The sequence below is a fragment of the Megalobrama amblycephala genome, linkage group LG12, assembly GCF_018812025.1.
Source record: "Megalobrama amblycephala isolate DHTTF-2021 linkage group LG12, ASM1881202v1, whole genome shotgun sequence".
Lineage (NCBI taxonomy): Eukaryota > Metazoa > Chordata > Actinopteri > Cypriniformes > Xenocyprididae > Megalobrama > Megalobrama amblycephala.
Genome location: NC_063055.1, coordinates 1,372,501 through 1,387,251, shown reverse-complemented (window position 1 = coordinate 1,387,251; position 14,751 = coordinate 1,372,501). Strand labels below are relative to the sequence as shown.

At 33.3% G+C, this 14,751-nt stretch overlaps 1 protein-coding gene across 2 annotated transcripts in view; it reads right to left on the bottom strand.

Annotated features, from left to right (window-relative positions):
• Window positions 1–14,751, bottom strand: part of efna5b (ephrin-A5b) — a 133,227-nt gene that overhangs the window by 13,927 nt on the left and 104,549 nt on the right. For both annotated transcript variants that reach the window (XM_048209303.1, XM_048209305.1), the window contains exon 2: window positions 7,436–7,728. In XM_048209303.1, coding sequence (XP_048065260.1) covers window positions 7,436–7,728 — 293 coding nt within the window. The remainder of the gene's footprint in view (window positions 1–7,435; window positions 7,729–14,751) is intronic.

Here is a 14,751-nt window from a genome sequence, read left to right as displayed (position 1 = left end):
ATTGCATGTTATAAAGTCAGAATTGCGAGATATAAAGTCAGAATTGAGATATAAAGTCAGAATTGCGAGATATAAAGTCAGAATTGAGATATAAAGTCAGAATTGTGAGACATACAGTCAGAATTGCAAGTTATAGTGAGAATTGCATGTTATAAAGTCAGAATTGCGAGATATAAAGTCAGAATTGAGATATAAAGTCAGAATTGCGAGATATAAAGTCAGAATTGAGATATAAAGTCAGAATTGTGAGACATACAGTCAGAATTGCAAGTTATAGTGAGAATTGCATGTTATAAAGTCAGAGTTGCGAGATATAAAGTCAGAATTGTGCAAGAAAAAGTTTAGTGGTGAAAACAAGCTTCTATAGATATTTGTTCCTGTTTTAAGCATAAATTAGCTATAATATGTAATACTGCATGTAATTTTCATTCTCAATAAAATGTATCTTGATTTAAGAATGTTTGAACTGGAAAATACAACAAAAATACTGAGTAAGAAATACATTTTTGCAGTGTCAGAGATAAGAAATCCTTCCCATACTGTTTGCACAACAAGAGAGCTGACAAACAAAAGCATGATGAATTACATCCTCGGTTTGATTTCACCTCGTGTCTCGATTAACCTGCTGAAGTGGATAACAGCATAAAAACACAAGAGCTCCAGCTAACCTCCCTGACCCCGGAGAAAGAACACAACGACAGGGTCTCCTTCGTCTCGTAAGCAGCAATTTGTCATGTTAACCCTCGTTGCACAACCACATCTCCAACAAGCTCTAATGCTGGCAGAAATTTGGCATGTGATTACAGTACAAACCTCTGACGAGTGAAAATCACAGGCGCATTTGTAAAGCAACACACTGCGCATGAACGCTGGCCCACTTCTGTCACAGCGAGCTGCTTTATGTATGTGGAAATACATAATAGAAGCGTTTGATGTTATCTTTGTTTGCCGACTGTATTACACACACGCTGACATTACTGACAGGCTGCTTTTATTACATCCACATTAAATCTGACATCCACAAACCAGCACTGCTTTTAATCATACACTGGTGTAGAAACAATTTGCACTCAGAAAGTGCTAGTATTTAATTACAAAGAAACTGTAAGGGTTATGTTTAGTTTCATTGTGTTTTAGTTTGGTTTTCCCTGTCCCTGTTTGCCTGAGTTCTCATTGATTATTGGTTGTCATGGTTACTAATTGATTTGCACACCTGTTTCTTGTTCGGTTTGTTGTATTTACGTCTTGTTTAATGAAAAATGTATCAAAATGAAGTGAGTTTGTGTTTAAAACATGTGTTTGTGTTTCATTTCTCAGTAATATCTTCAGTAATTTTGCTTCTCCAGTAAATGTATCTTGGTTTAAGAATATTTAGATATTTGTAGTGGAAAACAAGACAACAAAACTGTGTTTTTGCAGTGTATGCCCACTTCACAAGACTATAAATCAGGTAAGAGCACCATTAAAAATCCTGCAGACCCTCTTTCAACTGATGCGATTAGAGACGTGACGTCTGGTGTGATAATGTCAGTCAGTATTTCAGAGAAATGGCCGTAATCAGAGAGAGCCGATAACATTTCTACTGAGCAGTTATCAGCAGCACCTTTACGACTCTTCAAACACTGATTCAGAGAAATGTCAGCATCTCCAGAGACTGATAACCACCATCTGAACGCTTCAGTAATGACACCGAACCATAATGATCTTCTGTTTTCTGAAGAGTGTGTGAATATTCACTCAACAACAGTCCATGAAAACAGACATTCAAGAATCGCTAAAATAGTGAGCTGATTGATCAGCAATCTAATAAACATAAAAATACACTGCAAAAAGAAATACTTCATTTTATACTTTTCATGAAATATATTTATTATTCATTTCTCTTGATGTGTTCACCAACAAGTCGCTTCATAATTGATCAGCTGAAATTGATCAATTGAACTGAATTGATCTGAATAATGACACTGTTGTTTTCTGTAGAGCTGCTTATAGCTGAAATTGAAGCTTTGAAACAATCTGTTTTGTATAACGTGCTATAAAACTAAATGTGACTTGACTTGTCACAATGCATTCTGGGATTGCCCTCTGCCTAACTAGAGTTATGCTGTATGTGCCAATCATTTCCCCCTTTTATAAATCTGATGAAGAGTAAAGAGTCCTTGAACTTTAGGAAGATATTATATAAATAGAAATGATTATTATTGGTCCCAAACCAATCAAATTCATTTCAAAATTCGATGAGCTTTGAGCCTAAAATAAATAAATTAATAAAATAAATACATAAAAATAATTGAATAAATAAAATGTAATCATGTATAAAAATGTAATCAATCAAATCAATCATTGGCAACATATATTACAATATTATTTATAATTGTATTATATAATATTACAATTATAAATAATATTATAATAAAATTTCTGTTGCTTGCAAAATGCTTAAAAATGCTTAAAACAAAACAAAAAAGAATAAAACAAAATAAATTATTAAATAAAAAAAAACAAAAAAACAAAACAAACGGAAAATGTAATATTTCGCAAGACTATACTTTTTGAATGGATGTCAAAATAAAAAAAATAAATAAATAAATAAAATAAAATAAATAAAAAATAAATAAATAAATAAATAATAAAAAAAAAATAAAATAAAAAAAATTTGAATGGCCGTCAATTGTATCGCAGCCAGAAAAAAAATGAATAAAATAAAATTAAATACAATTAAATAAAATAAAATTAAATAAAATTAAATAAAATTAAATTAAATTAAATAATACATTTTGAATGGCTGCCAATGGTATCACAGCCAGAAAAAAACAAAAAATAAAAGAGAAAATAAAATAAAATAAAATAAAATAAAATAATACATTTTGAATGGCTATCAATGGTATCACAATCAGAAAAAAATAAAAAATAAAATATAAAATAAAATAAAATAAAAATGTATGTTGTTTATGATATAAATAAAAAATTATATTTCAATGTTGATGGCTACTTATAATTTTTAAATGGCTGTCAATTGAGAAAGATGTTTTTTTGCAGCCAGAATAAAATAAAGTAAAATAAAATAAAATAAAAAATGAAGTAAAGTAAAGTAAAAAAAATAATAATAAAATAAAAAAAAAAAAAAAAAATGTGTTGTTTGCAAGATATAAAATATTGAATGGCTGTCAATGGAGAAAGATGCTTTAAATAATAAAATAAAATAAAATAAAATAAAATAAAATAAAATAAAATAATAAATAAAAAAATAAATAAAATAAAATAAAAATTTGTTGTTTGCAAGATATAATTTTTGAATGGCTGTCAATGGAAAAAGATGCTTTAAATAATAAAATAAAATAAATAAAATAAAATAAAATAAAATAAAATAAAATAATAAAATAAAATAAAATAAAATAAAATAAAATAAAATAAAATAAAATAAAATAAAATAAAATAAAATAAAATAAAATAAATATTTCTATGTTGCTTGCAACATAATATTTTTGAATGGCCGTCAGTGGAGAACGATGCTTTTCGCAGCCAGATTACGGCATCTACCCGCAGGTTTTGAAACAGAACTTTATTCTCTGACCTTAAAGCTCAAGATCAAGTCAAGAAGGTGATGTGACCAATAAAACATGAATGTGAGCACAATCAATCTGCTTAATAATATAATTATTAAATGCACAATGATGTGGACGTCAGCATGATATGAAACACTATTACAATGATATTGGACAGTTTTCATTATAGTCGAAATGAAAGCTTGATGGATGAACTGCAAAGGAGGTTTTAATTGAACATTTGCTTAAATATTCCTGCCAGAGAAAGCTGACATCTTTAACCGTCTGTAATTGTGAATTCATCTTTCTTACCACAGAATATAATAGCGGCATGAAGTCTTTGTGAAATATGGCAACTGAAAGTGGGACGCTTCACACTTCAACTCCAGCTCTGACTTTCTGTTTGGAATTATGCTCAGCATGATTGTCATGATGTATATTAATTACGATGTTCGCCAGAGAGACAAAAGCTGCCAAGATGTAAAGAGACAGACGGATCCGTGGAGTGAGACGCACAATCATTCAGAGAGGGCAAACGTATTTCACAGATGTTCGCTCTGGACCGAGAGGGAGGATGATGGGACTCGTGAGGAGAACGATACGCTGGCTGATTTTCACGTCCTCAGCAGCACAGGCCAGTCAAGCACATAATAACGGCTCTCCATGTAACGAGGCCTCGGGACACGACGATGATATGAAGGTCCTGCAGGAGCGTTATGAGCGAAAACTAATGAGGTTTGCCTGCATTTTCATCTCACCTTGTAGACAGGTGTCCTTCAGCGAAACGCATCGCATTCTCTTTTCCAAGAATATTGATTCATATTGATTTCTGTCCTCGCTCGATTTCATATGCTGTCCTTGAAAATGAATCTCAGCAAGAGAAAATATTGCATTTTCTTATAGCTGCTTTCATTCAGTTGAGAATAATGCACAAACGGCTTTGTCACTGACATGCAGCGAGGGAAATAAACTTATATCAGGGCTGTTGAAACAGGCCTGAAAGTGTTAAACACATAAAACTCGATCGGAAATGTGAGAAGTTGAAAACACACCTGGGTTAACAGGTATTTCTGGCCTTATAACTGTACATTTTGTGTGCTTGAACAAACCAAAACAGAGAGCAAACATCATCCTCAAACCCTCATGACAAACTATTAAACTGTCATTTTAAAGGCAGCTGCCGAATTATAAGATCTTTGGTGCATTGCATGCACATTTATGCATTTGGCAGATGCTTTTATCCGAAGAGATTTACAATGCATTGATGCCGTGCATTTTTAGGTGTTTATGCATGTGCATTTTGCTGGGAATCGAACCCGTGATCTTAGTGTTGCTAGCGCCATGCTTCTGATGTTCGAGATTCAGGAGAGCACACACAATAAGTGCCGAAATTACCTGGAACAATTTGTCCCAGGAACTTTTATTGCGGTCACGGATCAAAAAATGAACAGAAGCGTGAATAGAAAAATTAAAAGTGCATTTAAAAAAATAACAAGCATTATTATGTTTAAATGTGTTTAAAGTTTTGACTCATGCTTGTTAATTTTTTTAATGCACTTTTAATTTTTCAATTCAAGCTTATTATATTTTTTTATCCGTGACCACTTTCTTTGCCATTCTGATCATGCAATATATTTTTACACGTGTTTTTAAATTTTTGATTCATGCTTATTATTTTTTGATCCATACCGCAATACTTTAGGCGGGAATCTAACCCCATACTTTTCCCCCAGACCTGTTACTTTCTGCTTTTCCATGACGTAGGATTGTTCCCGCTGGGTTTTCCTCCTCCGCATATAAGCTTAATAAAGCCTGAACCTCGTCGTCAGTCCATCGATAGTAGTTTTTAAACTCCATTGTTGATTCGAATAGCAAACAACACTTACTCCATTTTAAAAATGGTGGTTGAAATAAAATGCAAACCAATCAGCATGTTCAGCGCCCAAGTCCCTCCCCTAAAAGTTCCTGAACTTTGAAAAAGTACTACCTCGTGAGCAGGGACTTTCTGAGGGGGAAATTTGTACCCGGTATTTCTTACAGACCGTGGTTCCTGCGGTCGAAACACACTGAATACCACCCCAAATTCCCTAGTTCCTGAAAGAAACATGGCTATAAAATCCAATTATTGTCAATTTAACCTGGACCAAGACAATCATACAATGTGTTGGTAACAAATGTATTGCTCTAGAATGGTTTAAGTCATATCTATCCGATAGAAATTTTTCTGTCTGCCTTGGAGACTTTGTGTCCCCATCCTTGTGGAGTCCCTCAGGGGTCTATTCTGGGTCCGATGTTTTTTTCCTTGTACATGCTCCCATTAGGATCACTTCTAAGAAAGCATGACATTTCGCTTCATTGTTATGCACTCAACTTTATCTGCCACTGAAACGAAAAGATACCAACTCTTTAAAATTATTGCCTCAAGGACATTTTTTACATTTTAAAGAGAGTAAAACTGAAATTGTGATATTTGGCCCAAATTGCACCCATATGGCCCCAAACACAGAATTGGGTTCCTTACTTCCCTACGTTAAATCCTCCATTAAAAATCTGGGAGAAACTTGAATTTGAGAAACAGATCACTTCTGTGATTAAACCCAGTTTTTATCAGTTAACCCTTTAAGACCTGAAGGCTTTTTTAGAGTTTTTTTTTCTGAGCGACACACACAAAAGTAAAGACTCATAACTCCAAAACTCTAGCAAGAAGAGTCAAAAGGTAGGTATTATTTGATAGAAAACATTTTAAATTTTAAGAAAATATAAATTACATGACATTTGGACATTTTCTTGCTGAGAAACAGCTGATAAAAGACAAAAAAATATATATAATTTTTTTTAAATAATTTTTCTTTTTTTTTTATTCGACATGGAATAACTCAGGAACACAATAAGATCGCTAAAAAATTCTTTTTTGTTGATGCTCTCCTATATGTGAGCTGCATCTGGTTCAAATTTCGTAGTGATAGCATAAAGAATAGTTTGAAAAATTGTCGTTCATTTTTTCCGCAGCCAGGTGGCGCCAACGGGCGGTAAACTCCGGTTTAGTGGTGCTTTTCAGCACTCGTTAGGAGTTTTTCAAAATGGTTAGATGCATTAAAAAGATGAGATTCTAAGCTTTAAAATGATATCTATTTTGTGTTATTCCACGTTGGAAAACGAACATGGATGGGTCCGGGAACATTGGATACACACTGCATCCCGGAGAGATGAGAGACATGTTTTTAGCCAAGTATGTTAAATCATTCCGTGAGTAATATCTTGCGATCAACGCAAAATATTATATCGATTTTGGATTCATTTTAATCTTGAGAATCTGCTTTAAATCTGCAATTTTTTATGATCTTTGCATTTTTCATGAAGTTATGAGCACGTGAAATATACATACTTGTATTCAGTTAGCGGCTGTGCTATTTTTGTTGTAAACGCATATTACTCAGACTCATTAGAGGGTGAAAACAATGCAACAGAAGCATGTTGGACGATTGATATGAAAGTTTAAAGTCTCTGGTTTTGTATGCAAAAAGAATTTTTGTGCTACCTATATGGATTCAATTTTTATTGGCTTTTAAAGAGAGACACGCAAATGGGAGCGCCGGCGCTCCATCCGGTCTTAAGGGGTTAAGGCTTTTATCCAAAGTCAAACCTTTTGAAAGGGTTATACACATCTTCATCTTCATCAAGACTCAAAATATCAATAAAAAAAATCATAGGTTAACCAGTATTTCTGACAACTCAAAAAATTGATTCAGATCAAAATGACCCGCAACATACGCAATACATTCAGACAAAGCCAAATCTCCAAGCTGTTATTCTCTGTATTTAAAGATGCGAACATAATTTCATCGTTTTCAATCTGAATCCTGAATCGTACGCTGCGATGTCATACTCACATATGTAGTAGTACTCTCTTCCCGGTCGAAACTCGAATCCCAGCGAGAAGGGCGTGAAGAGCTGGAACTTCTCGGAGAACTTGAGCGGGCCGTTGGGCGAGTGCGGCCGGTTGCACTCCCAGCGCTTGAAGCCCTTGGCGGTGTGGTCACACGTGCTGTAGCCGTCGTAGTTGACCATGTAGAGGACGTAGCGCTCCGCTCTCTCCTCAGGCACCGAGTCCTCGTAGTGCGGACAGTACACGTCCAGGTAATCGTTTATACAGACGTCAATGTGATAGTCTCCACGTTGAAACCTGCAGGACGCAAAGAGAGCCACATGGATTAGAGCCTTACGAACGTGTGATAGATTACACATGCAAATATTCGCTTTATCTTTTACAGCGATGGGCGTTAGGAACATGGGACTGAAACACGGAGATCTGCATTGAAATAATCGCAATAAAGATGAGATTGTGCTCATAAATCACTTGATATTAGATGCATTTTACTGAGACGAGCCCAGATTTGCTTCCAATCTCTTCTCTGACATCATTGCCAAGTGTTTTGAAACAACTCCAATGTGCAACACAAGAAATGATCTCATTAATCACAAGAGAGACTAACATGTCCAAATGCATGCCTGATGTGTTTATGGACGACAAGCAAATCTGGCATCATCTCACCGTTGAAATGCATAACATGTGCCCATATTTGGTTCTCAAACATTGCAAAGTATGTGAAAATGAACAACGGTGAGCGTTAAAGATAATGACCTCTGACTGACTCTAAACGAATGTTTGTCAAAGTGACACTATTTCTATCTTTGGGTCGGTGACCCTTGAGCATGAGCATCACCTGTAAATACTCTCGACTTTATATTCTAAACTTTGAAGGAATGACTAAACAACCTCGTTCGTGCTGCTAAACAGCCATTTTTCAGCCAGGTCAGAGTTTTAATTGGGAATCAGTTAGAGAAATGGCCCTGTGGAAACTTTTAATTGAAATTCTCCATCCTTGAATTTTTCCTCCTGAAGCAATTCTATCTTTCCCTCAAATCAGAAATAAAAGCGTGCGGTGAATGTTCTCTAAAGCCTCTCGTCGACGGGTTGGTGCTATGATAAATCACCGGGTCAAACAGGCCGAGACTGAAAAACGAAACAATGGCACGGCCGGTCTGATCTCGGGTCAAGGCCAAATATATTCAACAACAAAACTGATTTTCCCCGTCCACACTCCTCATTCGATTTGCATTACAGTCTGCGTTCGTGCATTTCATCAACTCAATTAACAAAGTTAATAATCCTCTTCTCAATTAAGGCACGCTTCATTAGCGTCTCCTCTCTCACCCGCAGCAGGAGCTGCTAATGTTGGAGATGTTCTGGAGGTGTAAACAGCGAGGACAGACTCGTTCCTCCTCACGATTAACACATGCAGCAGTTTATCAACACCACAGACCAAACAATGAGTCTCTCGCATCTGACCGCTCAGCTACTGTGAGCAAGGGAATTATTTTTATTTTGATCTATAATAAATACATTTTATATGACAGGAAATTAATAGCAACGGCTGAAAAGTGATTAATGTATAATTGCTTTTATGCATTTAAAAGATCATTAAACTTAAGCGTATGCAAGCCATGATTTTTTATATGCACCATGTTTATTATATATGTGTCTTATATATGTATGCAAATTGTATAATATCCAAGGTACACATTGCTAGTAATTGTGCAGTTAATTCTCATATTGAATTTTCAGAAAGTTTTGGAATATTTTTCAAATTTGTCACTACTGAAACACAATAAAAAATAATTTAATAAGAAGGCTTACATTGACCTATTGAGATTTTGTTTACATCTTCCTTGTAAGTATATATTTTTTGCTATTTTTTAAAAAAAGTTTGCACAGGTAAATCAATAACAATTTCAATTTTAACAATATTTCAAGTGTAATTTATGAGATTTGTTGTATTTTGAATCCAATCTTTCTTTGTAAAAGTCATTTCAAAAAGTGTGATTTCAAAGTGAAGGATTCATTAGTTTGAATAAACATTGAACCAAACACTATAATAACATCTTAGTTGATCATTCAATATACTTTATATTTTGACAAAACATCCCATGTTTCGGTCGTGATGCACAGTTTCAGTACTGACAGTAATGTGTTGGTAGTGACACATCACATTACACAATTTAACTCGCATACTAAAACATACTAAAATACTAATTGTGGCGACCAGGGCGGGCGAGAGCCGTGAGGGAACGGCGCGAGGCCGGTGGCGCGAGAGTTAACGAGCTACACCTGGGAGGCACACCGGCCTTGAGTCTCTCACGGAGGAGCTCCGGGAGCATAAAAAGAGGAGCGACGACCGTGGAGGACGAGAGAGGACCAGGCCTGGACTTTATTTTATGTTTTATTATGTTTGTGTGGACATTACTTTTGTTTTGTTCGTTGTTTATTTCTAATTAAAGTTTTGTTGAATGTTCGCCGGTTCCCGCCTCCTTCTTCCCACATCTACTAACCTCGTTACACTAATGATTTGCATAACTGTACTAAAATTGTGTTTATTTCCACCAACTAAACAATTATGTGCTCCCTTTTGTCACTACCGAAACAATGATGTCACTACCGAAACAGTCACGACCGAAACATGTCGTGGAGTTTCGGTAATGACAATTTTAGATACTTTGCAGCTGCTCAAAGATAATAATCAGCACATGGTTATCTAGCACAGTTCTGAACAGTTGTACACACATTAAAATGACATTTTGTGGAATAACACCAAAAAAAAAAAAAAGTGCTTAATTGCAAAAAAAAAAGGTGTTTGGTAGTGACGTTCCTTAAGTTGCACACAGATTTTCAGACTTTTGAACACATTTAACTCAGAATGATGATCTATCTACTGTGAAAGAGGGACTGTGAGAGGAATATTTCCTGATCAGAAATGTAGGAGAGTGGTTAAAATCAGTCTCAGACAATGGACTAAATAAAACATACACTGTTTCGGTAGTGACATGAAAATGCGGAACACATTTTTTAACATGAAGTTTCGTGATTTACAAAGAAAATATTTCTCGCTACATAGACTTCCATTGTAAGTGCATTACTGTTAATGTGATTCGTGCTTGTTGATTTATTATTATTAATGTGATTTGTGCTTGTTGATTTATTATTATTAATGTGATTCGTGCTTGTCGATTTATTATTATTAATGTGATTCGTGCTTGTTGATTTATTATTATTAATGTGATTCGTGCTTGTCGATTTATTATTATTAATGTGATTTGTGCTTGTCGATTTATTATTATTAATGTGATTCGTGCTTGTTGATTTATTATTATTATTGTGATTCGTGCTTGTCGATTTATTATTATTAATGTGATTCGTGCTTGTCGATTTATTATTATTAATGTGATTCGTGCTTGTTGATGTATTATTATTAATGTGATTCGTGCTTGTTGATGTATTATTATTAATGTGATTCATGCTTGTTGATTTATTATTATTAATGTGATTCATGCTTGTTGATTTATTATTATTAATGTGATTCATGCTTGTTGATTTATTATTATTAATGTGATTCGTGCTTGTTGATGTATTATTATTAATGTGATTCGTGCTTGTTGATTTATTATTATTATTGTGATTCGTGCTTGTTGATTTATTATTATTAATGTGATTCATGCTTGTTGATTTATTATTATTAATGTGATTCGTGCTTGTTGATTTATTATTAATGTGATTTATGCTTGTTGATTTATTATTATTAATGTGATTCATGCTTGTTGATTTATTATTATTAATGTGATTCGTGCTTGTTGATTTATTATTATTAATGTGATTCATGCTTGTTGATTTATTATTATTAATGTGATTCGTGCTTGTTGATGTATTATTATTAATGTGATTCGTGCTTGTTGATTTATTATTATTAATGTGATTCATGCTTGTTGATTTATTATTATTAATGTGATTCGTGCTTGTTGATGTATTATTATTAATGTGATTCGTGCTTGTTGATTTATTATTATTAATGTGATTCGTGCTTGTTGATTTATTATTATTAATGTGATTCATGCTTGTTGATTTATTATTATTAATGTGATTCATGCTTGTTGATTTATTATTATTAATGTGATTCGTGCTTGTTGATTTATTATTAATGTGATTTATGCTTGTTGATTTATTATTATTAATGTGATTCATGCTTGTTGATTTATTATTATTAATGTGATTCGTGCTTGTTGATGTATTATTATTAATGTGATTCGTGCTTGTTGATTTATTATTATTAATGTGATTCGTGCTTGTTGATTTATTATTATTAATGTGATTCATGCTTGTTGATTTATTATTATTAATGTGATTCATGCTTGTTGATTTATTATTATTAATGTGATTCGTGCTTGTTGATTTATTATTAATGTGATTTATGCTTGTTGATTTATTATTATTAATGTGATTCATGCTTGTTGATTTATTATTATTAATGTGATTCGTGCTTGTTGATTTATTATTATTAATGTGATTCATGCTTGTTGATTTATTATTATTAATGTGATTCGTGCTTGTTGATGTATTATTATTAATGTGATTCGTGCTTGTTGATTTATTATTATTAATGTGATTCATGCTTGTTGATTTATTATTATTAATGTGATTCGTGCTTGTTGATGTATTATTATTAATGTGATTCATGCTTGTTGATTTATTATTATTAATGTGATTCGTGCTTGTTGATGTATTATTATTAATGTGATTCATGCTTGTTGATTTATTATTATTAATGTGATTCATGCTTGTTGATTTATTATTATTAATGTGATTCATGCTTGTTGATTTATTATTATTAATGTGATTCGTGCTTGTTGATGTATTATTATTAATGTGATTCGTGCTTGTTGATTTATTATTATTATTGTGATTCATGCTTGTTGATTTATTATTAATGTGATTTATGCTTGTTGATTTATTTTTATTTATTTTTTTGCTGTTGCATTTTTTAACATGAAGTTTCGTGATTTACAAAGAAAATATTTCTTGCTACATAGACTTCCATTGTAAGTGCATTACTGTTAATGTGATTCATGCTTGTTTTATTATTATTAATGTGATTCATGCTTGTTGATTTATTATTATTAATGTGATTCATGCTTGTTGATTTATTTTTATTTATTTTTTTGCTGTTGCTGAAATGCATTACTGTAAATGCCATTTTTAATATTGCAGTACTGAATGAATGTAATACACAATACACAATATTATGTTCTTGCATGCAACAGAGATGTATTATATGTAGGGAGGCTTGAAAATATCTGCTCTTATCCATAAAATATCATTTCATAGACACACACTTCAGAATGAATTGAAGTAGCTTGTGGTCTTTTGAACATTTCTTCAATACACACAAATTAATATCACAAGCTTTTTCTCTCCTCTTGAGCTCCGTGTGAAGAACGGCGGGTTTAATAAGCACTCTTTCTGAAGATATTACGCCAAAAACTGCAGAAATGAAAAAAGATGTTGCAATATTTCTTTTGAATCCCCAGGATTCTGAGCATTATTCACATTAGGAACGTCCCTGTAAGGTCTGGTGAGGTTTTAATCTGTTTTTATTTGTTATCGATATCACATCTTCTGCACATGCATTCTCTGATTTCCAGGAACCTCTTGGCAATTGTGGGACTTTGCACAATCTATTTTAAATTCAATTCTATTGCTGTCGTTCAGAAGAAATACAGTCAGACACAAACTAATTTTGCTAAAAAAATAATTTCAACAAGCATGAATCACGTTTACAGCACTTAATGGGGTGAGAAACTCAGGAGGATTTAAAGCAGAAATGTGCAATATTTTTGTTAAAGCATTAATAATTCAATCTAAAAAGAGCTGTAAAGTCTCTAAACTGACTATGTTTATACTCTCATGTCTCTGTATTTGAACATTTATCCTAGTGAAATGTCCAACCCCAACAACTTCCACTTACTGTAAATGCAATTTCTGTTTGTTTTTACAAAGTGGAAATGCTTTTCTGCTGTAATAGCCCGGATGTCACAGATGCTGTAACTCGTATTGATCCCAGAACAATTCTTTAATACGTTTGTCTGGGGTTTTTCCCTCTAAACAGCACAGTGAAGTTTCACAGACGGCGCTCGACCTCCTCGACCTCTATCTGCTGAAAAACAGCAGCTGAAAAACACTGCAGGAAAAGTCCTTGATGCTCCGGTAATACGAAAGGGAGTAATTAAAAACTGGGAATGGATGGCAGGCTAATTGTCAAATTATGATAATTACACGTCTTTGTTATGCTACAGCTGTTTGGGAGAGAAGTTGAGGTGGAAGCGCAGCTCTGGCTGGACCGCGCTCTGTAATCAGAGAGGTGGATCGCCCAACTTTAGAACATTTATTACTAGCTGATTATAAACCCCAGCAGCAACTCCAGCCATTTCAACTCTCTTTCTTTGACGCCGAGCTCTGTTTAGGAGAGACGTGGCCTTCCAAACGGCCTCGATTGGTCTATTTCCATGACAATTACACAGCTCAGTGAAATCGGCCCACACACTCAATGAAGACCCGTCTGACGCAGAATGATTACGCTGGTCTGGACGCCTGACTCACGGAGAGAATAGTGATTCTTTGTGATAAGAGCTGCAGGTGTGATTGACCGCCGCGCTTAACGGCTTTCTGAGAGAACACACACACACACACACACATGTCCAGTGTTTTTTTGCATACTGTACGTTCAGTAAGTCTACTGTATCTACTGTACACATTAAAAAGATTTACTCTCAATCCATAACTCACAGAAGCTTATGGATGAATCTGACGTAAACATATATCTGCCTGAACTATATTTGTTATTTTTATTTAATGTTAGTGATGCAATATGATATACATAAACATTTTAAAAAATTAAGCAACATATATTTCGGGAATAATAATAAAAATAGTAAAAAAAAAATATATATATAAATATATATATATGGGTCAATGACGTGATGCATCATTTTTTTGTCCAAAGGCCTTAATAATAACAATAAAAAACAAAGATATGACATCTAAAGTAAGTAAGGCAGTACAACTAGATCTCTTTTATTGAATCCAAAAGGTTTTAATTATATTTTGCTTCATATAAAGGGATTTTAAAGATTTTGAAGTGTCAAAAGGTCATTCGGTTTAACTCCAATACAGCCATTTCATTTGTGATTAAAATATCTTAAAATGTAATAAATGTATATATTTTTTATTTTATAACATCATATATCAACAAAGTGCAAAATAGTATTAAAATTATGTGTAGAAGTTGTTACTTTGTTATGAGAAAGAAAATGAATTTCA